We start from the raw sequence: 27,822 nt of genomic DNA, 5'->3' as shown, positions 1-27,822 counted from the left end.
AAACACACATTTTGCCATGTGAAAAAAAAGCCACAAATGCAGCAAAAAAAAACATGCAAACCGCAATACGCCCTAATGATCCATAAGCTACTTTGCTACATTTAGCACAGCCCTTTTGAAGTAATTGGGTTGCCATATGCGTGTTGTGAGAAATATTAGCCAACAAACATTCAGTCCTACTTTGCTAGGTGCGATTGGGGCCTGAAAGTGAAATCTGTGTTTTTACTTTTTACACAAGAACAATGAGGGTCCATTCACATCTACGCATTTCTGAACACACAGCAAACCACATAGAAAATGTGCGCATTGCTACGTGTTTTGCAAACACACATTGCACTTGCATTACTGTTAAATGTTAATGGCACTCCAAGCGCAGATAGTAGACGTGTGTCTGCCACGTGACACATGCGCTGCAAATGCACCAAAAAGCACGATGGAAAACACACCTTGCTCCATTCCAAAAAAAAGTTCTGGAGCTTCTTTGAGGTGATTATCGTGTAAGTAAGTTGGCTACCCTATGCATGACGAGCAACCCCCCCCCCCCCAACGCAAAAAAAAGCGTGCGGGAATGCAAGTTCCCGCTGTTGGGAGATGTGAACGGGGTCTGACAGCTGAGTGTCTGTCTACTCCCTCCTATGTGCTTGTATAAAGATGGCCATACACTATGCAATCTATACAGTTTCCTTTTAGATTCACCAAAACTATGGAATAGGCGAACCCACCTAAAAAATATATTCAATTTGTATAATATCAGACAGGCTCTTGCACTACATAATATAGATGATAGATTTTAAAGGAGTTGAACAATCAGATTGTACAGAATGTAGGTGGAAATAAAGGGGAGGTGTGGTCCAGGGTGGTGAACATGTCCTATCGAGCCCTATTCTGTGCAAGGCAGTGTATTGTTATGGAAATGATTAAGAGCTCCAATCGAGCCCAAGGTTATCTGCTGCTGTCTCTAATTTGAAAAGTGTTGATATGCATGCATATAAAAGTAAACACTCTGAGACACGCTCAGCTCCGTTACTTGTTACACTTCTAATTTATTCAAGGCGGTGTTAATGTTTTATACACACAAATACGTCATTGCTATGTTAGTCTAATAGGTACATCTCATTGGTTAAGATAGAAAAAGAAAATGGAGAATGTTCATAACGAGGTCTGACTGTCTTTGGTTTTATCTTTAGTTCCGCGTTCTTCTGATGTGTGGGATGTAGGGGGTACCCGCCATCTTGAGAAAATATAGGAACAGAGCAAACCTGTATACTTATATAATGAGTAAGGAGAAAAATATGTATGCACATAAGAAAATAGACATTTTCAGATTACTATTATTATTATCTACATCACATTCCTTCACAATCCCCCCTAAAATGACTATTTTCTCTTTTCTGTCCCTAATACTAAAGGTCCCACTTTGGCCTGGGCCTTCTCCTCAGCAACTCTTTTAGGCTGTATATAGAATTGGGCAGCAACTGTTCACTTCCCTCCTCGATACAGCTGGAGAGGTGCAGTCAGGCGCTATCTATCCCTATAACCCTATAGGATTGTGAGGTTATGGACAGGGAGTGACTGTAGAGGAGTGAAGGGTTTGTCATCTTCCATCATAAGGGGGTCCTCTTCTTCTTGGTGGAGAAATGTAGGTGTGCTATTGTCTACAGCCTTGTTCATTAACTTTTTACGAAAGGTAGAATACAGCATACAATCAGGGCTAAAAGAACCAGGATTATTAATACCGTTACCCGTATCTGGACGAGCACCTTCTGCCACCCACTCATCCAGCTGAAGTATTGGTCCCATGGGTCTGTGATACCTGAGTTGTTCTTCAACTCCAGTGACAGATCTTCTAATTTCTTTATAGCTAGAGTAACCTTACCATTTGGGCCAATATTATCAGGAATGTATGTACAACAGGTTCCCGTTTTTTCCTATGATTTTACAAAACACCTCCTTTCCCAGCTAGCACCATGTCTAAGGCCATCAGGTCCTGGAATGTCATGTAGGAAGTGGGGGATAACTGGTCAGCAATTCCCTGGAGGGCATCTTTAGAGTAATTTACAAATCTCTGTTGGTTATAATATGTGTAGTGTCAGGTCACCTAGAGGCTGGGTGACAGATGCACACCGTTGGGATCAGGAGTGCACCGCAAGGTAGTGGACCCTACGGCTGACTGCTGCGGATTGAACCCTGGGGGGTTCGGGAAGCAGGTCTACTGGATCACTGACACAGATCCCACTGGGAGCTAGAGCATAGATTCCCCAGGGCGCGGAGTCTAAGAGCCAGCAGGTGTTCACCAGAGCCTCTAGTGGTGAGGATGGACTGCGCTGCAGTCTGGCTCCAGGTCGCGGCCCCCAGGGTCTCACAGCTCACGCTCACGGTAGACTACAGGAGAAGAGGAAGGAGGCAGCTGGCTGGAACATCAGGGTCACAGGCAAACAGGGATGGTCGGGAACAGGCCAAAGTCGGTAACAGAAATCAGATGTAGGAAACATAGCAAGTACACACAGAGGCTAACACACAGTGGTTGATCAGCACTGCTGGCTTGCAGTGCACAGGTTAATATAGGGTTCCCTGATAGGGCCTGGGGTGGGGCCATGCTTATAGGAGAGGTTACAAAAGCAATCAGGTGAGGGTCAGCTGGTCTCTAGAGATGAACACATGGAGACAGGTATGCTGATTGACAAACTCTATTGCATAACCATGACATGTAGTTAATCCAATCTACATTCTTGCTGACAGTTGTTATGGGGATCAAAGACTCAAAACCAGCTTTTACCTGATCCCTGGCTTTAAACTCATCAGGGACCCCCCTTGTAACCCCTATGACATGTATGTATACATGAGGATCAAAGCTTCCGGAGAGAGCTGCTCGCTTCCTCCTCTGACTGTGTGCTGGGTCAGTGTATGTATCAGGGGTATCTTTGGTTAGGATATGGGGCTTTCTATTTTCATCTTCCTTTTTTTTTCTAATGCACTCTGTGGTCGCCCAGTCTGGCCCTGTGTTCCAACCCACTGGCCCCCACAGAAACCACAACTCTGTCCCCAGTAACTGTCTGTGTGGCCTACATATATGTCCTTACCGTCAGGGATATCACTGTACCAATGGCATCACCATGAAGGGTCAAACGGACAAGGTACTATGTCACAGTAATCTAAGGTAAAGGTGGTCACATGTGTACCTGAAGAGTTACACTAAAACGTAATTATGTTATCATTTTTGTGATGGCCACCTCCCGGGCCCCTCCCCCCTAGATCAAACAGAAAAAGGATATGCAGCACCCGAAAACACGCTCTCCTGCAGTGATAAGCGTGCATTCAGGTGTTCTTCCTGGCCAACTTGACTGAGGTGGCTGTGGTCAGCAAAACTTGGAATGGACCATCATAACTTGGCTCAAGTATCTCCAGACAGTAGTTGGTGTGTTCCTGTATCTAATTCAGGATCTGGAATGGAAGAAAACACCTGGACATGCATTCAGGTTAATTCTCGTGATAAAATGGTTACATAATTAGTCAACACATCAGACTGTAACTGTAACTGTTGTGGAAAGTAACAACCAAGTCTGGGAGCTGAACCAAACAAAATTTCATAAGGGGATAGGGCATGTTTCCCCTGGGGGTGTGTCTGACACTGAACAGGGCAATGGGCTAACTGTCTGGCCAACTCATGTTAGTCTCTTGGGCCATCTTCAACATCCTGTTTTTAGTGTCCCATTCATCCTTTCTACCTTCCCGCTACTTTGAGGGTGGTATGGGATGTGTAGTGCCAACTGAACCCCCAGTGCTGCCCAAATCTCTTTAGTAAGGGTTGTTGTTAAGGCTGGTCCCTGATCTCTCAATATCACCTCTGGGACCCCAAATCTACATACTATCTTACTTAGTAGCTTCTTAGCTGTGGGTCCTGGCAGTCGTGACCACTTCCACTAGGGCGTATTCGAATCTGCCACTTCTTGGCACTTGAGAATGATCAATTTGCATCCTCTGGAATGGGGTATAGGGCTTTTGCCAGGTGCTTCTTCTGTGCTTCTTCTGTGCATCCTGGGTTACATTTGGTGCAGATAATGCATGATCTGCAGAAGTTGTCGGTCAGTGGAGTAACTCTTGGTGCAACACTTGTTGATAAGAGAGTTCATAAAAGTCTTTGTCAAGTGGGCAGCTCCATGTGTCCATTGCACCACGGCTGGGTACATACTCCTGGGTAGACAAGGCTTCTTGTTGCACTCGAATAGTCCATTTCTGAGAGTTCCTCCTCTCCGTTTCCAGCTTTCCTTCTTATCCGGACTTGCTGTTTCCTGTAATTCTTTTAGATAAACTCTGTCCACTGGGAAAGTCTGTAAGGTAAGCATGGGGTGGTCTTCTTCTACCACCCTGCTGTCCACTTCCCGTGGACCACCAGCTGTCTGTTTGGCAGCTGAATTGGCTAGATGATTGCCTCGAGCTTCCTTTGAGTTCATTTTGTCGTGTGCTTTACTCAGAATAGTCACTTGGGTTGGGAGAAGCAAGGCATCAATTTTTCACAGGTGTTCCTGCAGCCGTCAGGAATCCTCTGTCCTAGATAACACCATAATCATGGGCAATGCTGAAAGCATATCTTGAGTCCATATGAATGTTGGCTCTTTTTCCCTCTGCCCATTTACATGCTGTAGTAAGTGCTTACAGCTCTGCCTCTTGTGTAGACATCACCGGTGGTAAGGCTTCAGCTTGTAGAACGGTGTTTTCAGTGGTGACCGCGTGTCCTGTGTGGTCATGGGGTGACAAGTCAAGACTCTACTCCTCCTCCTCCTTTCCCCCCTCGAGAAGTGGAAGAAGGGTGGTAGGGTTCAGTGTTTGACAACTTAATAGAGTAATGCTGTCCAGTAGGAGGGAACACAGGAGTCTCAAGTGTCTGGTAGTGGAAAAGTGTTTCGGCTGGATCTTGGTTGAATATGGCAACAACGTCATGGGGAGCAAGCAGAACGAGGCAGTGTCCGAAGACCAAGTTCAAAGTTTTGTCAAGCAAGGCTTGTATAGCAAATCCAGCTCGCAGACACAATAGGCCTCCTCTTGCTACCGCATCCAGCCGACGGGAATAATATCCTACGGGGCGTAGGCTGATGCCGTGTGATTGGGTGAGTACACCTGCAGCATGTCCCAGACGTTCGGATACAAAGAGCTTGAGCGTTTTGTCGTAGTCTGGGAGCCCTAGCGCCGGGGGTGGCGCACTTAAAGGCTTCAAACTTTAGATATTTCTTCAGGAGACATCTGGAAGGGTCTGATTGCAGAGCATCAGTAGGAAGGCTTCTGGAATCCATGCTCTGCACTAGGAAATTAGTCCAAGGAAAATGACAGGTGTTGAGCACCACTGCAATTTGGGCTTTGAGGCTCTGCAGCCCTGGTTGGCAAGATAGCACAACAGGCTTTCTGAGGTGACTTCAACAGGGGGTAAGTCAGCTGCACAAAGGAGAAGGTCATCAACATGTTGGAAGAGAATCACTTCCGGCTGTTCCTCTTGTCATGTGTCAAGGATGATAGCCATAGTTTTTGCAGACTGGCTTGGAAAGTTCTGTACCCCTTGTGGCACAACTGTTTAGGTATGTTTCCGTTTCTTTCCGTGGATGAATGCAAAAAGGTACCAGCAGGAGGGGTGAGGGTGGACACTGAAGAAAACGTTTGTAAGGTCCACCTCTGTGAGGTATTTTGCAGTCAAAGGCATCCACAGCAGGTACCTGGTTCTCATTTTAGGATTCTCTTCTTGGGGTTATTGTGGTTTCCGGGGCAATGATGCGCCCTCTTTTAGCTTGACTGAAACTGGTGGCACCTTTAAGTGACCGTTGTCTTCCGGTCCTGTGGACCATAGGCACGCAGGGATTCTGTCAAGTACTTCCTGCAGTATTGAACTTGAAGTTTTTTTTTCATTAAGTGTCATCAGGAGAGGCAGAGAACACAAGGCAGATGAGTCTTCTAAAGATAGGGGAGTATGTAACTTCATCCCCCCTTCAGGCGTGTCCTGATTGAGGCCTGTAGTCCGGACAACACATCAGCTCCTAGTAGATTCAAGGGACATGTAGAGGACACCACAAATCTGGCAAGCAAATCAGGAAATGTCCCCACTTGGAGTGGCTCTACAAATGGACTGGAGCGGAGCACCCCATCCACTCCCACGCAGGAAACGTGTGTGTCTCTTTTCATAGTGGGAGAAATTCAGATCATCAAAGGCCTGTACGAGTTTAGTATGATACTTCTTCAGACTCCCCTTTATCTTGGGTAATATCTTGGATTGTGGTCTTCTGATCCGTCAACTTCTCCTTTGCCCAGTCGTGGAGTTGTGCACAGAACTCCACGCCTGAGGTGTAGGAAGTGGCACTTGTCAGGCTGGCATCATTGAAGGCCGTCTGCATGACTGGCCAAAAGACATATCCTGCTTTGATTTGGCATAGGCTGATCAAGTCTCTCCAGGCAGCTGAGTAAGTTTCTTGTATCTGCGCTATCCTGTTGTAGAAGGGAATTGGCTGCTTTTCTGGGTCAGGCAGACTTGTCACTAAGGCCGCTGCTTGTGATAGAGTAAAAGCGACATACATCACTGGTGCCCCTTCTGGTAACCAAGACTGTTGTTGGGGCGGGGGCTGGCAAGAAGCACTGTTCCTTACAGTTGCCAGCATGTGTTTGAGATCCTCTCGGAACTGAGAGTCTGGAGCCGGATTGGGGGTTAAATCAGTGGGTGACCTTGCTGCCTGCTGTTGGGCTTCCCACTCAGATGCTTCTTCATCATTAACATATCCGGCCTGGGAATGTGATGCTCCCGTATTGGGGAAGACAGGTGTGTGGTATGAACCGTCTTGGTTTAAAACAGGGAGGGCTGGGTACAGGCTGTTTAAGCTTACTGGGTGTACCAAGATGGCCGCCGGCAGGAAGTGCACTGGGCTGGGTAGAAAGTGAAGGCATGGGTGCACTAAGATGGCCGCCGGGCTGAGTTGTCACAGTGGGTTGTGCTTGGGTGGTGAGAAAGGAGTGGTTGTTAGACGGAGGGCAGTGCTGTCCCTCCCCTCCTTTGTTTCAAGTTCCAACATATCATCAGCTCTGTGATACACATACATAATACAATCGCCATCTTTCTTAACTTCCTTTATCCAATTTTCTTTATCACACAGGATTTTTCTCCCTGTTTCTTCAGCAACATAACTTTCGCCACTTCTTTCAACTTTAACTATTTCAACATCTTCTTCTTTGCAATATCACTTTCTTTACAATATCACTTTCTGTTTCTCGGCTAACGGCTTGAGAGGGGAATACATACAACCAAGGAGTTAATATTTTTCTCAGCGTTCTTATCAGCAAATTCCTTCGGTGGGGGCACATAAGACTAATGTACGGTTAATCTCAGAACAAGAACAAACACATCAGGGGTAGTGAGGAGCAACGGCCCGCGACCCAACAGATCCCCCGGGCAGCCCCCCCTCCCCAACCCCTCTCGTGTATAGCAAACAGTAAATCACAAATACACTCACGACAGGACATTACACCTGCCACTCTTCGAACTGCAAAATTTCAGCAGGCTAAGATAACCACAAGGGCAGACCACCCTGCAAAAATAAACCCGTTTATAGACGTTTTTTCTACAGCTCTACACCAAGAGGCCGACAACTCTTCTTGGGGTGAGACTTCTGTAACACTTACAGACTGCAAAGCCAGCAGCTGAGATAACCCTCAAAGGTTCATCGAACCCAGAGTAACCCGTCTATAAACGTTTGCCACAAGGGAAACAATCTTATCCCAGAGGCCGAAAGCTCATCTGGAGATGAGACCACACATTCACACATGTAGCACTTTTAGACTGCTGAGTTTCGTAGCCCAAAGAATGGCAGACAGTGAACAAAAAATACAGTCAGCAGAAACCCATTGGCAGGTTCGTTTAAAACAACCTCAGGCGAGGAAATACCTGCCTCTGAGACAGTCTCAGCATACCGACAGAATCCAGCCGTCAACCGAAAGATAAGAAAGTCGTACAGTGGTAAGAATATAAATCAAACTCACCGGTACTGTTAGGGCTGCACAAACCCCACTCTCATCAATCCGTTAACGCCCGAATGCTTGTCGCGGTATAACTTCGACTGTAGCCTGAGGTCCCGGGTTTCGGCACCAGCTGTTATGGAAATGATTAAGAGCTCCAATCGAGCCCAAGGTTATCTGCTGCTGTCTCTAATTTGAAAAGTGTTGATATGCATGCATATAAAAGTAAACACTCTGAGACACGCTCAGCTCCGTTACTTGTTACACTTCTAATTTATTCAAGGCGGTGTTAATGTTTTATACACACAAATACGTCATTGCTATGTTAGTCTAATAGGTACATCTCATTGGTTAAGATAGAAAAAGAAAATGGAGAATGTTCATAACGAGGTCTGACTGTCTTTGGTTTTATCTTTAGTTCCGCGTTCTTCTGATGTGTGGGATGTAGGGGGTACCCGCCATCTTGAGAAAATATAGGAACAGAGCAAACCTGTATACTTATATAATGAGTAAGGAGAAAAATATGTATGCACATAAGAAAATAGACATTTTCAGATTACTATTATTATTATCTACATCACATTCCTTCACAGTATGATGGGATTCAAAGCTCCCTGGGTGCCACATGATGATGATGATGATGATGATAATGATGAGTCTGGAAAATTTTAAGTTTTTTTTATTTATTTATTTTTTTTATTTATTTTTTTGTGATGCTGAAAACCCCTGCAGGGGTACCCTGTGTGTGAAAGTGAAAAGTACCGTGCTGTCACCTGAAAAAATGGAATTAGCAGCCAGCACAACAAAAGACAATTGCTATTTAAGATAATGGGTACAAGTGCAACACTAAGCGAAAATGGTCATATGAGGTAAGACTGTGTGGTGACAAAGTATAAATAAAAAATATAACACACACACGAAAAGGTCCACAACGAGATAACAAGTGAAATAAATAGTCTAATATGCTGCAGATCCTGATAAGTGGATAGCCTCCTTCGGACATCAGTGCAAAAGCAATTGTGAGAAGTGGATGATAGAATCAAAACCACCACCAACATATGAAAGGCTTACCAGAGCTAATGGACTCAACAAGGCATACGCCTACTGAGTCTTTAAGGCTTGTGGTAAAAACGCACCAATACAACGGACATCCACGTCTGCAGCTAATGGCACCAATGGATGATGGTCACACTGTCATTCAAATGGCTCCCAACAAAGAAGGAAAACTCAGAGCGGGGTAGACCAATTCTTTCCCGTGTGCGGCCAGAAATGAAACTAAAGTTTCACATAGCCTAAATCTACATAACAGTGTCTATTTATTAAAAAAAGAGGAACACTCATTTTGAGCAGATAAAAAGTGCATGTAAAACAGACTGTAAGTTCACGCATTGACATCAGCAATACTCGTCCCGATGCGTTTCGTCTAAAGAGACATCATCTGGGGTGTTGACATACCGTGGTCATTGCGTTTAAATAGATGTTGTACCCCAATGACAAAATACAAACCTGTGCTGAATTAACATTGAAATGTAATCACTTCCTGGTTCTCCAAAAAAATGGCGTGCGGCTCAAGCCTTGCTATGAAAAGCGGGTTGGTGCATGCATGGACAAGGTCATCTGACAACCGTTCTATAGAAATCAAGTGTGCGTGTCAAGCCTCACTTTCAGATGGCCAGTCTCATTGGACATGATGCCAGCAGCGCCCAATGAACAGACAACACTCACCCACAAGTGTGCGTCCGTCCGTCCGCCCGCTACTACGTCATCAAGTCCGGAGACCTAGATGCCTGCAGGCCAAACCTCACTATGGAAAGGCGGGGATGGCCCGCATCTGTCATATCATTGGCTAGACACTATCGATGTTTACTACGGCATTGACACCGCATATTTTTAATAACAAAAATGAGAAAAATACATTTATAGATAAAAAAATAGAAGAAAAATAAAAAAGGCTACAGTGTCATTGACACAAATGTCCCATACAAAATAACAATTACACCTGCACAGAGTTGATGCAGAAACTGGGGCACTAACATAAACACATTTCAATATATAAACCGCAAGTACATGAAATATGTGGTTAATAAACAAAATCACATAATGGATGTACAATGACATGGTATGCACAAGTAGATCATTAAATGAACCATTTTAGTAAAAATTGAAAAATCTGTTCCTTTTAAAATAACTATCAAACCCAGGATTCCTAAATAGCAATTAATGAGTTGCATTAAGACTTATTGATAAAGCCATTAATGTCCCACTCCCCATTCATTCCGAATGGGGAGTGGGACTGCAACTCATAGATCCAGAAGATTTGGGTACGGTATGTTTTTAGTATCACCCTTTTTAATTTTGGCTATGTGTTCTCTTACCCTCGCTGTAAATGCCCTAATGGTATGGCCCACATATTGTTTGCCATAAGGGCAAGTGAGCAAGTGTACAACATTTTTACTGTCGCAAAAATGCTTAATTGGGTAAACTCAATTGACCTAAATTCAATAGTCTTCCCTCTGCCACGTGTGTTGTACTGACAAACGCCACATTTTTTTACATGTGTAATAATCAACCAAATTGTTAAAGGACGATCTGACTGATGGATTGATAATATTGGGAGCAATTTTACCCTGTAACCTGTGTGCGTATTTTTTTTTTTTTTTTACTTTTGAATAAAAGTGGGCGGGAAGCCTTGAAACATATTTCATTGGCTGGACTTAATTTTCAAAGACGCCACATTTGAGTGAACCCCCACAATGTGTGAGTATAAGAAAAAAAAAAAATATATATATATAATATAATATAAAATTAGGGCTGCAACTAACGATTATTTTCAAAATCGATTAGTTGGCGATTGTATTGTTTAAATTAATCGGATAATAACCTTAAAAAAAAGTGTGGTGTATAATTTTAATATGTAAAGTTTAAAAAAAAAAAAAAAAAAGGCATTTTATTCTTAAAAATCTATTTGCGGTGGTAAATATAAATAACCAACTATATGGTTAGGGAGCAAAATCTCTAATCCACTCTGAGAATAACAGACAGAAGGGATATACTGTATATACCATTGGAGGTTGAATCTGGTATATATCATCAGACTCAGAGAGCACACTTTTTATTTAGACCCCTTTCACACTGGAGTGCATGTAATGTGCCCTGCCTCCTTTTAATGTGCCCTGTTCCCATGTGGCTTGCCTCCATGTAAAAGTTTACTTTAAATGTAATTGTAATGCCTTCTATTACCTCCAGTCTATCAGCCTCCACCTTCTCTGAGTTCAAATGCCGATCTTCCCTGCACAGTCTTTAACCACCTCAATACAGGGCACTTATTGCCCAAGCCATTTTTCAGCTTTCAGCCCTGTCACACTTTGAATGACAATTGCGCGGTCATTCTACACTGTAACCATGTGAAATTTTTATCATTTTTTTTATTTGGTGGTATTTAATCACTCCTGGGTTTTTTGTATTTTTTCCACAAAAAAAAAAAAAAAAAGACCAAAAATACTGAAAAAAAATGTTTCTTTCTCGAACATCACGGGACACAGAGCCACAGTTATTATTGATGGGTTATATAGGTATCACTGGTGATTGGACACTGGCACACCCTATCAGAAAGTTCAACCCCCTATATAATCCCTCCCCTTGCAGGGATACCTCAGTTTTTACGCCAGTGTCTTAGGTGATGGACGTGTAAAGATGTCCTGTGCTGAGCTCCAAAGGGAATATCCTATATCCTATAGTGGGGCAGGCCAGGCAGACCGGATCCATTCATTCAAAGTGTCCTTTCGTGGCCGAATTGGATGGTACCCGGGCCTCGTGTCCGAAGAAACGAGGTTTTACCTGTAACGCTTCTCTTTTTAGAGGACTGGACCCCACAGATTAGAAAATGTTTTTTTAGCCTAATTTCTAGCCGGGTGCTTAACTGGGCCAGAACTGTGGATCTTCTTATTCGTAAGGGGCCCCAGTCTCTGACAGTTTTTTCAAACGGAGCCCACCATGAGAGGTGAAGCTTGGGTCTGTGTAACAGAAACCCTGCGGCTGGATAAGGTTAGAGGAGATTCCACAGAATTTTTTAATTCTAGTAGGTTTTCTCCTTTAAGGTAAATGCATGCTATGCCTATTGTGACCATCGGGGGGCTGCCAAGAGCACATACCTTCTCATGCTGACTGACTGTCTCTGTGTTCTCACGCTGCACAGCTTCTCCGTCCGGCTCCAGGTAGGATGGGATGGGGGGATTTCTCCTTCACGAATGTTCCCCCCAGGCTAAGGGGGAGGCCACAGGTGTCTGTAAGGCGGTTGTACACCGCTCGAGCACCGCCGCCGCCATTGCCGGTGCAGGCCCATCACTACCGGCCTCTCTCCTTCCTCCCCCTCCCCCAGCCTTTCCTCCATATTGTTTCCGGAGGTTCGGCCAGTGCGGGAAGCGCTCGTTTTTTCGACATTCGAGGGGGGGGAGGGGGCGGTAGAGGGGGGGGGGGGGGCGTCAGCACACCATCCAGTGTGCTCAGACGCCCACACAGGCCAGCTGCTGGCTATTTAAAGCACTCTGTACAGGTGCACACAGCCTTCTGGAGGGACACAGAGCTTTACAGTCGCATGTAAGGTGGGACACAGGCATTCTCCTAGACAGCATTTACTAAGGTAACACCAGACTGGGCATTTGGTAGCAAGGCTTTTAGCCGGACTACATCACTCAGCAGTCAGTGTTCATTTTGTGATACCTCCTCCTTGTTGCTTTGCACTATGGGTAGAAGAGGTTTAAACACCCCAAGAACCAGAGACTCTAGGGGATCTCGTTCGGGTTCTGAGGACCCCCTTTCTGCAGCATCCCCCCCCCCCCGAGGGGCCAGGGACGGCTAGCCAGAGGAAGCCATTGGGGTCAGGGGCTATACCTGCTTCTGGCACTTCAGCCCCTGTATACATTACACAGGAGGTTTTTTCCTAAACCATTAGTGGTTTAGAGGAAAGATTAATGGCCGTGATTACGTCTTCACTTGGTGGAGGAAAACGCACTAGACCTTCCTCTGTTTCCCAAGACCCTCAGGAAGAGGAGCCCTGGGATATAGGAGAGGAATCCCTTTCAGAGGATCGGGATGGGACGGATGATTCTTCTTCGGAGGAATCAGGTGGAGAGGGACCCTCTGCAACTTCCCAGGAGGAGAAAGTCTTAGTGCAGATCCTTACTGGATTGGTCCGCTCCACATTTAAGTTGCCCATATCTGAATCAGTTAAAGAACCCTCTTCTTCTTTAGGGTCACTGAAACCTCCTCAAACAACCCATGCTTTTCCTGTTCATAATTTACTTGAAAAGCTCATTTATTCTGAGTGGGATCACCCAGATAAACGTTTTTTTCCGACGAAAAAGTTTTCAACACTTTATCCGATGGAAGAAAAGTTTATTAAAATGTGGGGAATACCGGCCATTGATGCCGCCATTTTCTCCGTAAATAATAGTCTGACTTGTCCTGTAGACAATGCTCAGGGATCCTGTAGATAAAAAGATGGAATCCCTATTGAAGGATGTTTTCTCCTTGGCAGGTTCAGTGGCTCAACCTGCAGTTGCAGCGATTGGAGTCTGTCAATACTTAAAGGGGTTGTAAAGTTATTTATTTTTTTTTTTTAAAAATAACAAACATGTTATACTTACCTTCACTGTGCAGCTCGTTCTGCACAGAGTGGCCCCGAACCTGGTCTTCTGGGGTCCCTCGGCGGCTGTTTCAGCTCCTCCCCGCAAGCATTTACCACCTTCATGCGAGCTCCCTCGCACGGTGGTGAGTGCTTGCGGGCGCGCTCCCGTGATACAGCCGGCGGCTATAGCCGCTCGCTGTATCACTCGGCCCCGCCCCCCGGCGCGCCGCGTCATCAGATGTGATTGACAGCAGCGCGAGCCAATGGCTGCGCTGCTTTCAATCCATCCACTGCAGCCAATCAGCGACCAGGCTGAGCTGCAATGAAGCTGACGAGGACGAGGAGCGAAGATTCGAGGCGTCAGGTAAGTAAAACGGGGGGCCTGGGGGGCGGCGGTACTGTCAAAAGTTTTTTCACCTTAATGCATAGAATGCATTAAGGTGAAAAAATTTTTACCTTTACAACCCCTTTAAGAGACCATGTTAAGCAGGTTATCAAAGTTTTACCTGAACAGCAGGCCCAGGGGTTGGCTAACCTTCCTGCGGCCTTATGTTACGTTGTTGACGCCATCGGAGATTCTATCGTGCAAACCTCTCGTCTTTCACTGGGGTTGGTGCATATACGTAGAATCCTATGGTTGAAAAATTGGTCAGCCAAAGCACCATGTAAGAAGCTGCTGGCTGGGTTTCCATTTCGTGGTGCAAGGTTGTTTGGAGAGGACTTGGATGACTATATCAAGAGAATCTCTGGTGGGAAAAGTACGCTCTTACCTGTCAAGAAGAAGAGTAAGCGTCCCTCTTTCAAACTGACTCTTTCTCCCTTCCAGCAGGCCCAGGGGTTGGCTAATTTTTCCTAAAACCAGTAAGAAGACTGGAGTATTTAGGTCTGATCATAGATACAAGCCAGGAGAAAATATTTTCTACCTCAGGCAAAGATCACTGCTTTAAGGGAGCTGATTCTGGCAGTCAGGACCAAGAAGGGTCCTTCTGTCCGACTTTGTATGAGGCTGCTAGGGAAGATGGAACAAGAAGGTTCAGGCATTAGACTTTCCGATGCACCTGTCTCATGCGGTGCATCAGAGCCTCAATTGGTGGCTCATTCCCGAAAATCTGCAGAAGGGGAAATCCTTTCTGCCGGTTACCTGGATGGTGGTAATAACAGATGCCAGACTGTCAGGTTGGGGAGCAGTTCTGGAACAGTCTGCGGTTCAGGGGGTATGGTCCAAGACAGAGAGGACCTTACCCATCAACATTCTGGAAATCCGTGCGGTATGTCTAGCCCTAAAGGCCCCAAAGGGACCAGTTGAGGATAAAGACCTATTTAAGAAGTCTTCTTAAATAGGTCTTTATCCTTAACTGGTCCCTTTTGAGCCTGCCTGGAACCTGAGAGCGTGTGAGAGGGCCATCCACCTCCACCGTTGACCGTTTGGCTATCGGTGACTGCGACCCAAAAGACAACTTGGCCGATTGGAGATCGTGATCGAAGGGCGAACCCTTGGAGAGAGTGCACTGGAGGTCACCTCCACAAGCTCCGATAGACGCACAGCTATATGGCTGGTACGTCCCACTTGTTCCGGTAAGAGTACCTTACTGTAGATGTTTTGTCGTGCTGTCCATGATTGACATGCTTTCCAGTCTTCAGTCAACATCATGGGTTCATGTACTCCAGCTGTCTGAGAAGACTTCCTTTATGTACTGACTCCAGTTCTTGATTGCAGTCCGTGGAGCTTAATACAGTGTTATTGGACATTTTTGCATTTCATAGTGGTCTCTGGACCTTTATTTTCACTTCACCAGTGTCTATGTTTATGTAGATTAATATTTTATTGTATTTGGTTTTTTTCACCAATCATATATTTGATTCATACACTTTTTAGCGCTGCACTTATTTTGTTTATACTTTATGAGACTTGGTTTGTTTGTGTGCTAGCAGCTTTTTACCACCTGTGCACATTTTATTTTTGGGGTCAGCGCAACTTGTTTTTCACATCACATCTTATGTTTTGTATCATTGTTCATGTGTACTGTGAAGCACCGTCGAATCAACTTTGCTGCCTTTGGCTGAATCTGAGCTGACAGTATATCTCTAAACACTGCAGAATTCATCCGGCTGCTTCTGTCTTCTGTCACATCATCAATAAACACCAATGGCCCAGTATTGCTGGAAGCCATGCATGCCCATGCCATCACATTTACAGATGATGTTGTGTGCTTTGGATCATGAGCTGTTCCAAGCCTTCTCCGCACTTTTATCTTCCCATCATTCTAGTACAGATTCATCTTAGTTTTATCCGTCCAAGGAATGCTTTTCCATAACTGGTCTGGCTTTTTTTGATTTTTTTTTTTTTTTTTTCTGGCAAAGTCTAATCTGGCTTTACTATTCTTCAGGCTTTTGAATGTGGTGAACCCTCTGTATTTGCTCTCGTGAAGTCTTCTCTTGATTGTGAACAATGATACGCCCACCTCCTGGAGAGTGTTCTTCGCTTGTCTGGATGTTGGGAATGGGTTTTTCTTTACCATAGTGAGGCTCCTGCGATCATCCACCACTGTTGTCTTCCGTGGATGTCCAGGCCTTTTTATGTTGCTGAGCTCACTAGTGTGTTGTTCTTTCTTCAGAATGTACCAAAGTGTCGATTTGGCCACTCCTAATGTTGCTGCTATCTCTCTGATGGATTTGTTTAGTTTTTGAAGCCTTACAGTGGCCTGTTTCACTTGCATTCATAGCTCTTTTTAACGCATGATGTAGGTTCACAGCAATAGATTCCAAATGCAAATACCACACTTAGAATCAACTACCTGCTTAATTGATGTAGAAATAACGAAGTAGTAGCCCACCTGGCCATAAAACAGCTTTTGGTTCAATTGTCAAATTACTTTTGGCCCCTTGAAAAGGTGTGGATGGCTATAAGAGCTGTAATTCCTAAACACTTTCTCCAATTTGGATGTACAAATTAAACCTGAGAGTGTGCACTTTCAGCCCATATCCATTATATATCTTGAATATTTGTTTGGTAAATACCTTAAAAAAAATGTAAAGTTGTGCCTGTGTCCAAATATATATATGGACCTAAATAAATTGTGTGTGTGTGTGTGTGTGTGTGTGTGTGTGTGTATATTTCACTTTTAATCTATTTGAGCTAATATGCAGTAGTTACTTATTTACTCAAATTAATGCTTTGTTACTTTCAGAAAGTCACTAATGGCATGGCAGAATTTCTTCAGAGCTTGAGAAAAAAAGTAAAGGTTGGAGTTGTTGGAGGCTCAGATTTTGAGAAAATCCAAGAACAGCTGGGAGAGGATGGTAAGGAAAGAAGTGTGTGTGTGTGTGTTTTTGTTTTTTTCCCTTGTTTGTCTTTCAGCCACCATAGAGAGAGAGACCTTGGCTCCTTCCATCTCAGGAAACACCACCTTATATTGCAAGATTTAAGCCTCACTGTCCCGCCGGCCCCTTAGTTCTCGTGTTTCCTCCACACCACTAAGGAGCCAGGGCTGAACAGCCAGGGAGGCTGAGGCCGAGTGTTCCCTGAGAAGGGGGAGATGGTGGTCTCTCTCTGATTCTGCAGCCAGGTAGGCTAGGGAGCCTGAGATTACCTGTATTGCTGCATCTTGCGCACCCCAGCTTCTCTTGGGGGAGGAGGAAGCCTGGGAAGGTCCACTATTCTTCTGCCCAGGGGTGCGCTGCAGGAGGTCCCCCCTGCATTATGCAGCCAGCATTGGAGCTCTAGAAACCGGGCTGGATGACGGGTGATGTCTGTTCCCGTGGGGGCAGGCACTTCTGCCCCCGTGTCTTCCAGTTCCGGACGCGGGATACGAAAGTGGGCCGGGCGGCCTTATTCTTTGCTGTACAGACAGCTGTCGGAGACACGGACGACCATTCATCCTCATTGGGAGAGGTCGGGGGCGGAGACCTCACGACCAGCTCCAGGAGATAACGGCACCAGCCACTCCAAGGTAAGAGGAACCCTGGGGTGGTGTTCCCTTACCTATTCCTGTTAGCTCCATTGGTGTTTCCCCTCCCTGGTGGTCAGGGGGGGGATTGCATCTGAGACCCTGGTTATGGTTGGCCCTGGGGGGGCACTCACGGTGGTCCTCTGTGGTAGCGCTGGTGGGCTTAGGCATTTATGGCTGCTCTGTTTGTTTCAGAAAGCCACAGACAAAAACAAGTCACCCCACCGTCACAAAAACAAGTCAACCGTGGTTCCAAGAAGAAATGTCCTTCATGCAGAGTCACAATGGGGGAATCCTAGACCAAGGCACTCTGTAAGGAGTGAATTGAGGGGTTAGTGAGGGAGCAGGTGGCAGAACAGGGTACGGACCTGGCAGCGTCCGTCAAGAAGCTTTCTAGCACCTTTCAGTATTTTAAGGCACTTTTTTCTCGTTTCCAGTTGCCGCAGTGCCAGGGCAATCTTCCACCAGCGCAGCAGAGTGTTACACCTATCCCAGCGGATACTCCCTCCATCAGTGGGGAGAGACCAGGGGGCTCCAGGGAGAAAATTGAGGAAGAGCCAGACAGCGCCGCTTCAGACTCCCAGGGGGAATCGGAAGGAGATGGGGTGGATGGGGAATCCACAAGAACCTCTCGTTATAAGCTTTTCCTTGATGAAATGTAGGATTTCTTAGGAGTTATCCATACCACTTTGGGAATACAAGAAGAAAAAAGGCATTGTCGCTCCATGACCAGATGTAGAAAGGGCCTGGGGAACAGAAAAAGAGGGTGTTCCCGGTTCACGATGTCTTGGTCGAAGCCATCAAGAGGGAATGGCAAGATCCCGAAAAGAAACCTTTCTTTTCAAGGGCTTTGAAACAAAGATTTCCCTTTGCGGAGAAAGAGACTCTAGTCTGGAATAAATCTCCTAGGCTACACGCAGCCCTTTCACAGGTTTCCAGGCATACTGACCTGGCCTTCAAGGACATGGGGGCACTTTCAGACCCCATGGACAGGATGGACTCGCTCTTGAAGAAGTCCTGGGACTCATCGCAGGGAAACTTTAAGCTCGCCATGGTGGTCACAGTGATGGCCCGCAAAATGAAATACTGGCTTACACAGATTAAGGCGCACATTGAAGTGGTAACGCCAAAAGAAACTATCCTGACTTCCTTCCCCATGCTACTTAAAGGGGTGGCGTATATATTGCGGACTCTTCGGCTGAATTGGTGCGCATGTCTGCAAGATCCGCAGCCCTGACCAACTCAGCAAGAAGGGCCCTATGGCTTAAGACGTGGCAGGGAGACAGCGCGTCCAAGGTCAAACTCTGCGGGATTCCACTCACAGGGGACCTATTGTTTGGGCCAGGTTTGGAGGCCATTTTGGATCGGACGGCCGACAAGAAAAAGGCCTTTCCCATTAAAAGGAAATTTGGAGAGCAGACTAAAAGAAAGTCTTGCCCTCAGAGGAAGTTTGAAGCCCCAAAAGCTGAACAGCAGAAGAAGGCAAGGGGCATGGGGGGCGACTTTTATTTATTTATTACCCTCCTGAACAGCCCAAAAAGACCCAATGACGGATTAAACACCGTGGTAAGAAGATTGGGGGCTTTCCTCCCACAGTGGGAGATGATCACCTCCAACCAGTTTGTGTTAGGGATCATAAGAAGAGGATACCGGCTGGAGTTTTCAAAACCTCTTCTGCACAGACTTCTTGTCACCGAGCTGCCAAAGTGCGCAGAAAAGTCGTCGGCTCTTCTATCCTACTTACAGGAGTTGGAGCAACATGAGAGACTGGCACAGGTTTTTATTCCCACATCTTTGTACCGCAAGCCTTCGGGAAAGTTCAAGCTTATCCTGAACCTGAAGCCTCTGAATGTCCCAGTAACCTACAGGAGGTTTCCGAATAGACTCAGTCTACTCGGTGAAGGCACTTCTTCCCCGAACTGCTTCATAGCATCGATAGATTTGAAAGACGCCCATCTACACATCCCCGTCGCAGAGGGCTACCAGAAATTCCTCAGGTTGGCGGTAAAAACCAGAGAGGGGACGTTCCATCGACAGTTCAGGGCCCTCCCCTTTGGTCTATTCCCCAGTCCCCCCCCCCCCCTTTCCCCCGGATCTTCACCAAAATCATGGTGGAAGTCCTGGCTTTTCTGCGGCTCAAAGACATCTCGGTAGTCGCATACTTGGACGATCTGCTCCTGTTTGCCTCTTCCCTGGTTCAGTTGTCCCAGGATCTACAGGGGGCAAGAGGCATCCTAGAAAACTTGAGGAGGCTCTTGAACCTGAAAAAATCTAACTTAGTTCCATCCCAAAAGGTTACCTTCTTGGGCTACGTGTTGGATTCAACAAAGCAGAAGGTCTTCCTTCCCTTAGAGAAGATCCAGAAGGTGGACAGGGCAATGTTGCTCCAGGGCAGCTGTCAGGTCTCAGTAAGACAAGCCATGTCAGCTTTGGGCTTACTAACATCCATGCTCCCAGCAGTGCAGTGGGAAGGGCTGCATTTTCGCCCTTTGCAACTGTTCATCCTGGGGGTTTTCGGACCACAGTCGGGGGGGTCCATGGACTCCCTGATATCTGTGCAGAGTCAAGTCAAGAGGTCCCTTTGGTGGTGGAGAAAGGCAGCAAATCTGTCACAGGGCCTGGAGTGGGTCCTAACGGTCTCCAGGACTGTCACGACCGATGCGAGCGGCACAGGTTGGGGGGCGCACCTACTTTCCCGGATGGTGCAAGGTACCTGGGTGAGAGAGGACGCAAAGAAGTCCTTGAACTGGAGGGAGCTGAGAGCAATAGCCTTGGCACTCAGAGCCTTTCAGAGAGAACCCCAGGGATAGCACGTGCGGGTCCGCTCAGGCAACTCCTCAGCGGTGGCCTATATCAGGCAAGGGGGTACCAGGAGCAGATCCCTATGGGTCCTGGCGGAAACCATCCTCAAGTGTGCCAAAGCCAACGTTCTATTCCTCTCGGTGGTACATTTAAAGGGGGAACAGAACCAGGTAGCAGACTTTCTCAGCAGGAAAATGCAGAGGGAGTGTGACTGGGTTTTGAACCAAGACATATTTGAGATAGTCACTCGAAAGTGGAGGGTGCCATGTGTGGACCTCTTCGCTTCGAGGGAGAACACAAAGGTGGTGTTCTTCTTCTTCTCCCTGAGCAGATGGGACAGGGTGGTCGGAGTGGACACACTGGCTCAGAGCTGGCAGTTCTCCAGTTGTTATGCCCCCCCCCCCCCCCCCCCTGTACTGATACCAGCAGTATTGAGAAAAATCTCAGTCAGAAAACACAACTCTCATTCTAATCGCGCCACACTGGCCCTGGAGGCCGTGGTTCTCCATCTTGAAGGACCTGGCTGTGGAGCCTCCCTGGATTCTGCCTATCCAGGAGGATCTTCTTTCTCAGGTGCCGATCTGTTGCCCCAGGTGGAGTGGTGGAATCTCCCAGCCTGGCTACTGAGGGGCAAGGGTTTCTTGGATCGTTTAGTGGCGACTCTCCTAGGTTGCAGGAAATAGGAGACGCAGGCTATCTACCTAAAGGTGTGGAGACATTTCAGTAGCTGGTGCACAGAAAGCTCTTTGAATGTACATAGCTCAATAGCAGTGTTGGAATTTCTGCAGTCAGGAGCGGACAAGGGGTTAGCCCTTAGCACTTTGAAAGGACAGGTATCCGCCTTGAGTGTATTCCTGGAAAAGCCGCTAGCAACAGATCCATGAATAGCCAGGTTTTTTAAAGCCTTAGGCGGACAGAGACCAGTCAGAACCCCCCCACCCCACCTCCCCGTGTGGGATCTCTTCTTAGTGTCACAGGCCCTCACTGGGGAGCCGCTGGGGTCCTGAGCATTAAAATTGGTCACCCTCAAGACGGTGTTTTTTGGTGGCAATCACTACGGCAAGGAGGGTTAGTGAACTCGAAGCCCTCTCCATTAGGGCACTTTTTTTTTCAGATTTTCCCGGACCGTGTGATTTTTTTTTTTTTTTTTTTTTTTTAAACAGATCCGGCCTTTTTGCCAAAGGTGGCCTTCATAGAGGCCAGGAAATGATTTTGCCTACCTTCTGTTTGAGTCCTGTGAGGGAACAGGAACATATTTTTCATAAATTGAACATTAGAAGATGCGACCTTAAGTACTTAGTACAAAACAGTTTAGGAAATCTGATTCCTTTTTTGTGTTCTTTTCAGGGACTAGGAAAGGGTCCAGAGCCTCTAGACGTACAATAGCCAGATGGTTTAGGTTAACCATTATTCAGGCCTTTGTAGTCGGGAGGGGTTGGAGCCCCCGGAGGGTATTAAGGCACATTCCACCAGGGCAATGGCGACTTCTCAAGCAGAGTGGGCTGGTGCTTCTCCAGAGCAGATCTGTAGAGCTGCAACATGGTCCAGCTTTGCCACCTTTGTGAAGCACTGTAGGTTGGACCTGCTATCGGCCAAAGACCGGGCCTTTGGGCGTAAAGTGCTGCAGGCAGTAGTCCCACCTAAGGTAGGGTGCTTGCTTATCCTCTCTATGGTAGCTGTCCTGAAAGACAAACGGGAAAAAGGGAGTTACACTTACCGATAACATCCTTTTCCAGGAGTCTTTCAGGACAGCACCGATACCCACCCAGATTGTTGGCTATCGCTGAGAGCTCATCACATGAGACCATCGTGGAAGATAAAGGTTAGTATGACGTATTCTTGTGTTTCCCCAGCTGGCTGGAGGTACTCTTGAAGAACTGAGGGGCCGGCGGGACGGTGAGGCTTAAATCTTGCAGTATAAGGTGGTGTTTCCTGAGATGGGAGGAGCCAATGTCTCTCTATGGTGGCTGTCCTGAAAGACTCCTGGAAAAGGATGTTACCAGTAAGTTTTGTTTTTTTTTTTTTTTTTTTTTTTTTTTTTTTTGCTTTCTGCTGCGCTGTCTGCAACAATTCCCTGAGATTCTTTATCCTTTTTCTCTCAGCTACTAAAATTCTGCACTAACTGGAGAGCTTACTTCTCACTTTCTGTCCCAGTATTGGGTAATGAGTGGCAGTTTTTCCAATGAAGACGCATGCAGCAATAAAAACCTGTATAAAAAGTTTTTATGCCTCCCCCCTCCCCCGCTCTATTGACAACTAAATAACATTAGATGCAGTTCCACTCCAAAATGATACCCTTAACCAGTTCCGGACCAGCCGCCGCAGTTTTACTGTGGCAGGTTGGTCCGGCTGCGCGAAATCACGTTAGTATATGTGACGCGCGCCCGCCGACGGCCGCGATGATTGGATTCGATCTGGAACCGATAAATCCCCAGGACCAGGCCAATGAAATCTGGCGTGGACCTGGTGATCGCTCCTGGCGAATGAGATCCTTCCCCTGCATGTGTAAGTGTAAACACAGCAGGGGAAGTGATGTCATCTCTCCTGTTGGCCTTTTCGTTCCAGACCGAGAGGAGAGAGCATCTAACAGTGAGTTGCTCCAACACTACACTGACATCAGGTCACATAGGCACACAATTCACCCCCCCATTTAACCCTTTCACCACCTGTCACTGTCACCCAGTACAGCAATCAGATTTTTTAAATTTTTTTTATTTTATTTTGATCGCTGTACTGGTGTCATTAGTGAAAAAAATCAGTGTTAGGGTAATTAGTCTTAGACCCAGATAGGTCTAGGGACCCCCCTAACCCCCACCAATAAAGGTTTAACCCCTTGATTACCCCCTGTCACCTGTGATCACAGTATAACTGTCACGGGTGACGCAGTTTAGCTAGTTTATTTTTTATAGCGTCAGGGCACCCGCCGTATTTTTCCCAATAAAGGTTTAACCCCCTGATCACCCGGCGAGTGATCAAAGTTAGGTTTTAGCATCAGATAGGGTCTGCGTCACCCCAGGCAGTGTCAGATTAGTGCCAGTACCGCTAACACCCACGCACGCACCATACGCCTCCCTTAGTAGTATAGTGTCTGAACGGATCGATATCTGATCTGATGAGTAGTGTCCCGCTGCCACCAAGAAGAAGACAAACACAGGCCCTTTGAGCCCATAGTGCCCTTCCTGCTGCATTCGCCAACCCTAATTGGGAACCCACCACTTCTGCAGCACCCGTATTTCCCCCATTCACTGGCCAACCCGGAATTCAGGTGGAAACAGTTGATTTTACGTCACTTGATTTTTATTCGCTGTTTTTCACCGAAGATCTCTATAGATCTATTGTGGACCAAAGCAATTTGTATGCTGGTCAATTCATCTTCGCTAATCCCCAGCTGACCCTTGCCAGAGATTGAAAACCTATTATGGTTTCCGAATTTAAGACCTTTCTGGGCCTATCCCTCCTCATGGGCATAACTAAAAAGTGAGTTGCGGTCATATTGGTCCACTGACCCAAGTCACCATATGCCTGTGTTCTCTGCCTCCATGGCCAGGACACGATACGAGCAGATCTTGCGGTTAATGCACTTACATAGTTACATAGTAGGTGAGGTTGAAAAAAGACACAAGTCCATCAAGTCCAACCCATGTGTGTGATATGTCAGTATTACATTGTGTATCCCTGTATGTTGTTTAAGGTTAAACCTCTTTTTTCTAATTTTAATGAGTGGCCACGAGTCTTGTTAAACTCCCTTCTGCAAAAAAGTTTTATCCCTATTGTGGGGTCACCAGTATGGTATTTGTATGTTGAAATCATATCCCCTCTCAAGCATCTCTTCTCCAGAGAGAATATGCTCGCAACCTTTCCTCATAACTAATATCCTCCAGACCCTTTATCAGCTTTGTTGCCCTTCTTTGTACTCGCTCTATTTCCAGTACATCCTTCCTGTGGACCGGTGCCCAGAACTGGACAGCATACTCTAGGTGCGGCCAGACTAGAGTCTTGTAGAGCGGGAGAATTATCGTTTTATCTCTGGAGTTGATCCTCTTTTTAATGCATGCCAATATTCTGTTTGCTTTGTTAGCAACAGCTTGGCATTGCGTGCCATTGCTGAACCTATCATCTACTAGGACCCCCAGGTCCTTTTCCATCCTAGATTCCCCCAAAGGTTCTCCCCCCAGTGTATAGATTGCATTCATATTTTTGCCACCCAAATGCATTATTTTACATTTTTCTACATTGAACCTTATTTGCCATGTAGTTGCCCACCCCATTAATTTGTTCAGATCTTTTTGCAAGGTTTTCCACATCCTGCAGAGAAGTTATTGTCCTGCTTAGATTAGTATCGTCAGCAAATACAGAGATTGAACTGTTTACCCCATCCTCCAGGTCGCTTATGAACAAATTAAATAGGATTGGTCCCAGCACAGAACCCTGGGGGACCCCAGTACCCACCCATGATCATTCCGAGTACTCCCCATTTATGACCACCCTCTGAACTCGCCCTTGTAGCCAGTTTTCAATCCATGTACTCACCCTATGGACCATGCCAACGGACCTTATTTTGTACAGTAAACGTTTATGGGGAACTGTGTCAAATGCTTTTGCAAAATCCAGATACACCACATCTACGGGCCTTCATTTATCTAGATGGCAACTCACCTCCTCATAGAAGGTTAATAGATTGGTTTGGCAAGAACGATTCTTCATGAATCCATGCTGATTACTGCTAATGATACCGTTCTCATTAATAAAATCTTGTCTATAGTCCCTTATCATCCCCTCCAAGAGTTTACATACTATTGATGTAACTGGTCTGTAATTCCCAGGGATGTATTTGGGCCCTTTTTAAATATTGGTGCTACATTGGCTTTTCTGCAATCAGCTGGTACCATTCCAGTCAGTAGACTGTCAGTAAAAATTAGGAACATTGGTCTGGCAATTACTTGACTGAGTTCCCCAAGTATCCTCGGGTGCAAGCCATCTGGTCCCGGTGATTTATTAATGTTAAGTTTCCCAAGTCTAATTTCAGTTCTGTCTTTGTTAACCATGGATGTGTCATGAGGATAAACACTGCAGTTTTGGTTACTGAAGCCCCCCGATTCCCTCGTGAAGACTGAGGAGAAGAATAAATTCAATACCTTCGCCATCTCCCCATCTTTTGTAACCAGATGTCCTTCCTCATTCTTTATGGGGCCAATATGGTCTGTCCTCCCTTGTTTACTGTTTACCTACTTAAAGAATTTCTTGGGATTTTTTTTTTTTTGCTCTCCTCCGCTATGTGTCTTTTATGTTCTATCTTAGCTGTCCTTATTGCACCCTTACATTTCTTGTTGCATTCTTTATAAAGTCTGAATGCTGATGATGATCCCTCAACCTTTTTATTTTTTGAAGGCCTTCTCCTTTGCTTTTATATGCATTTTTACATTGGAGTTAAGCCATCCAGGACTTTTGTTCGCTCTTTTAAATTTATTACCCAATGGGATGCATTGGCTAATGCCCTTATTTAATATACTCTTAAAGCAAACCCATCTCCCCTCCGTGTTCTTTGTTCCTAAGATTTTATCCCAATGTATGCCTTCTAGCAAGGCTCATAGTTTAGGGAAGTTGGCTCTTTTGAAATTCAGTGTCTTTGTATTCCCCTTATGTTTCCTATTTTGTGTGATTTATACTGAAGCCAATTGACCTGTGATCACTGTTACCTAAATTGCCCCATATTTCCACATCCGTGATCAGGTCTGTATTGTTGGTAATCAGTAATCAGTAGATCCAGTAACTCTTTATTTCAATGACAATGACACTTCACATTTCATTTCAATGACAATGAACTCTGTCGTCCTCGGGGTGACCCTGGATTTGATCGGCTCTACAAAATTTGGCCCCTCGTAAACCACTTGAACCAACGTTTTTCAGCCCTGTTTACTCCCTCCTCTGCGTTGATGAGTGCCTGATTACGTTTTCTGGTCGCTTGTCTATCAAACAGTATCATCCCAGCAAGCGTGCCAGATCAAGCGTACCAGGTCAAGATGTATAAGCTCTATGACAGGGCCATAGGCTATATATATATATATATATATATATATATATATATATATATATATATATATATATATATATATATATATATATATATATATATATATATATATATATATATATATATAGTTTTATGGTTTACGAGGGAAGAGATAGTCACGTAGAGCCGGAGAACTGCCCAGACTACATAGGGAGCGCTGGTAAGATAGTGTAGGACTTGGTGTCACCCTTATTCAGAAAGGGGTACCACTTGTACGTGGACAATTATTACATGATAGGATGACATGACCACACCCCCTTTTGACCTCACAGTCCCAGCATGCCCCAGGACTGTGATGTCATGGGGGGCGTGGTCACCGCCTATATAAGTCATAGCGGAGCGCTCAGACAGCATTACAGCCGGAGAGAGCGTCGTGTCAACATCGGAAGAAGAGAAGAGGGGAGAAGACAACGCAGAAGTCCGGGCCACCGCTAGCAAAAGAGCAGAAGATAGCGGAGGAGCCCAGCAGAAGAACCGGAGAGCGGGAGAAGAGGCCGAACACTGGGAGAAGAACTGAACATCAGGAGAAGAGGCCGGAGAGACCCCCGACGTCGGAAGAAGACCCCAGGAGCTGCCTAATAAATTACGTACCCCATACCCATTCACATAGGGTGGGGGGCCGGGATCTGGGGGCCCCCTTATTAAAGGGGGCTCCCGGATTCCGATGAGCCCCCCGCCCGCAGACCCCGACAACCAACGTCCAGGGTTGTCGGGAAGAGGCCCTTGTCCTCATCAACATGGGGACAAGGTGCTTTGGGATGGGGCCGCAGGGCGCCCCCCTCCCCCAAAGCACCCAACCCCCATGTTGAGGGCATGTGGCCTGGTACAGTTTAGGTGGGGGGGGGGGGGCGCTCGCTCGTCCCCACCCCTTTTCCTGACCGGCCGGGCTGCGTGCTCGGATAATGGTCTGGTATGGATTTTGGGGGGGCCCCCACGCCGTTTTTTCAGCGTAGGGGGTTCCCCTTAAAATCCATACCAGACCTAAGGGCCTGGTATGCCGCAAAGGGGAATTCCCTCTCGCGCTCGCCGCAATAGAAAAATGTGTTTTTCCTATTGCAGCCAGCGCGAGATGTACAGTACCCTGTTGCCGAGAACCAGCGTGATGGGTTCGTGCTGGAAACATTCTCGCGGCTGCGTACTGTAGTTTGTAGCAAAGTCCCATGCTTCTGTGTACACACGATCAGACTTTGCTCCATCGGACTTTTGTTGCCGGAAAGTTTGTGCGTTCGCACAGCCAACAAAAGTCCGATGGAAACAGAAAAAGTTTGTCCGATAGAGCATACACACGGTCGGATGTTGCTCCAAAACAGTTAATTTGCATGTTTTTTTGTCAAAAAGTCTGATCATGTGTACGGGCCTTAACACATGAAAAAAGGGAATGGTTAGAGTGCTCA

At 46.2% G+C, this 27,822-nt stretch overlaps 1 protein-coding gene across 4 annotated transcripts in view; it reads left to right on the top strand.

Annotated features, from left to right (window-relative positions):
• PMM2 (phosphomannomutase 2) overlaps positions 1-27,822 on the top strand; it is a 176,158-nt gene that overhangs the window by 1,415 nt on the left and 146,921 nt on the right. For all 4 annotated transcript variants that reach the window (XM_073632978.1, XM_073632979.1, XM_073632980.1 and 1 more), the window contains exon 2: positions 16,798-16,909. In XM_073632978.1, coding sequence (XP_073489079.1) covers positions 16,798-16,909 — 112 coding nt within the window. The remainder of the gene's footprint in view (positions 1-16,797; positions 16,910-27,822) is intronic.

This window comes from Aquarana catesbeiana, linkage group LG06, assembly GCF_042186555.1.
Source record: "Aquarana catesbeiana isolate 2022-GZ linkage group LG06, ASM4218655v1, whole genome shotgun sequence".
NCBI classification, from domain to species: Eukaryota; Metazoa; Chordata; class Amphibia; order Anura; family Ranidae; genus Aquarana; species Aquarana catesbeiana.
This window is presented reverse-complemented; position numbering and strand designations above follow the sequence as displayed.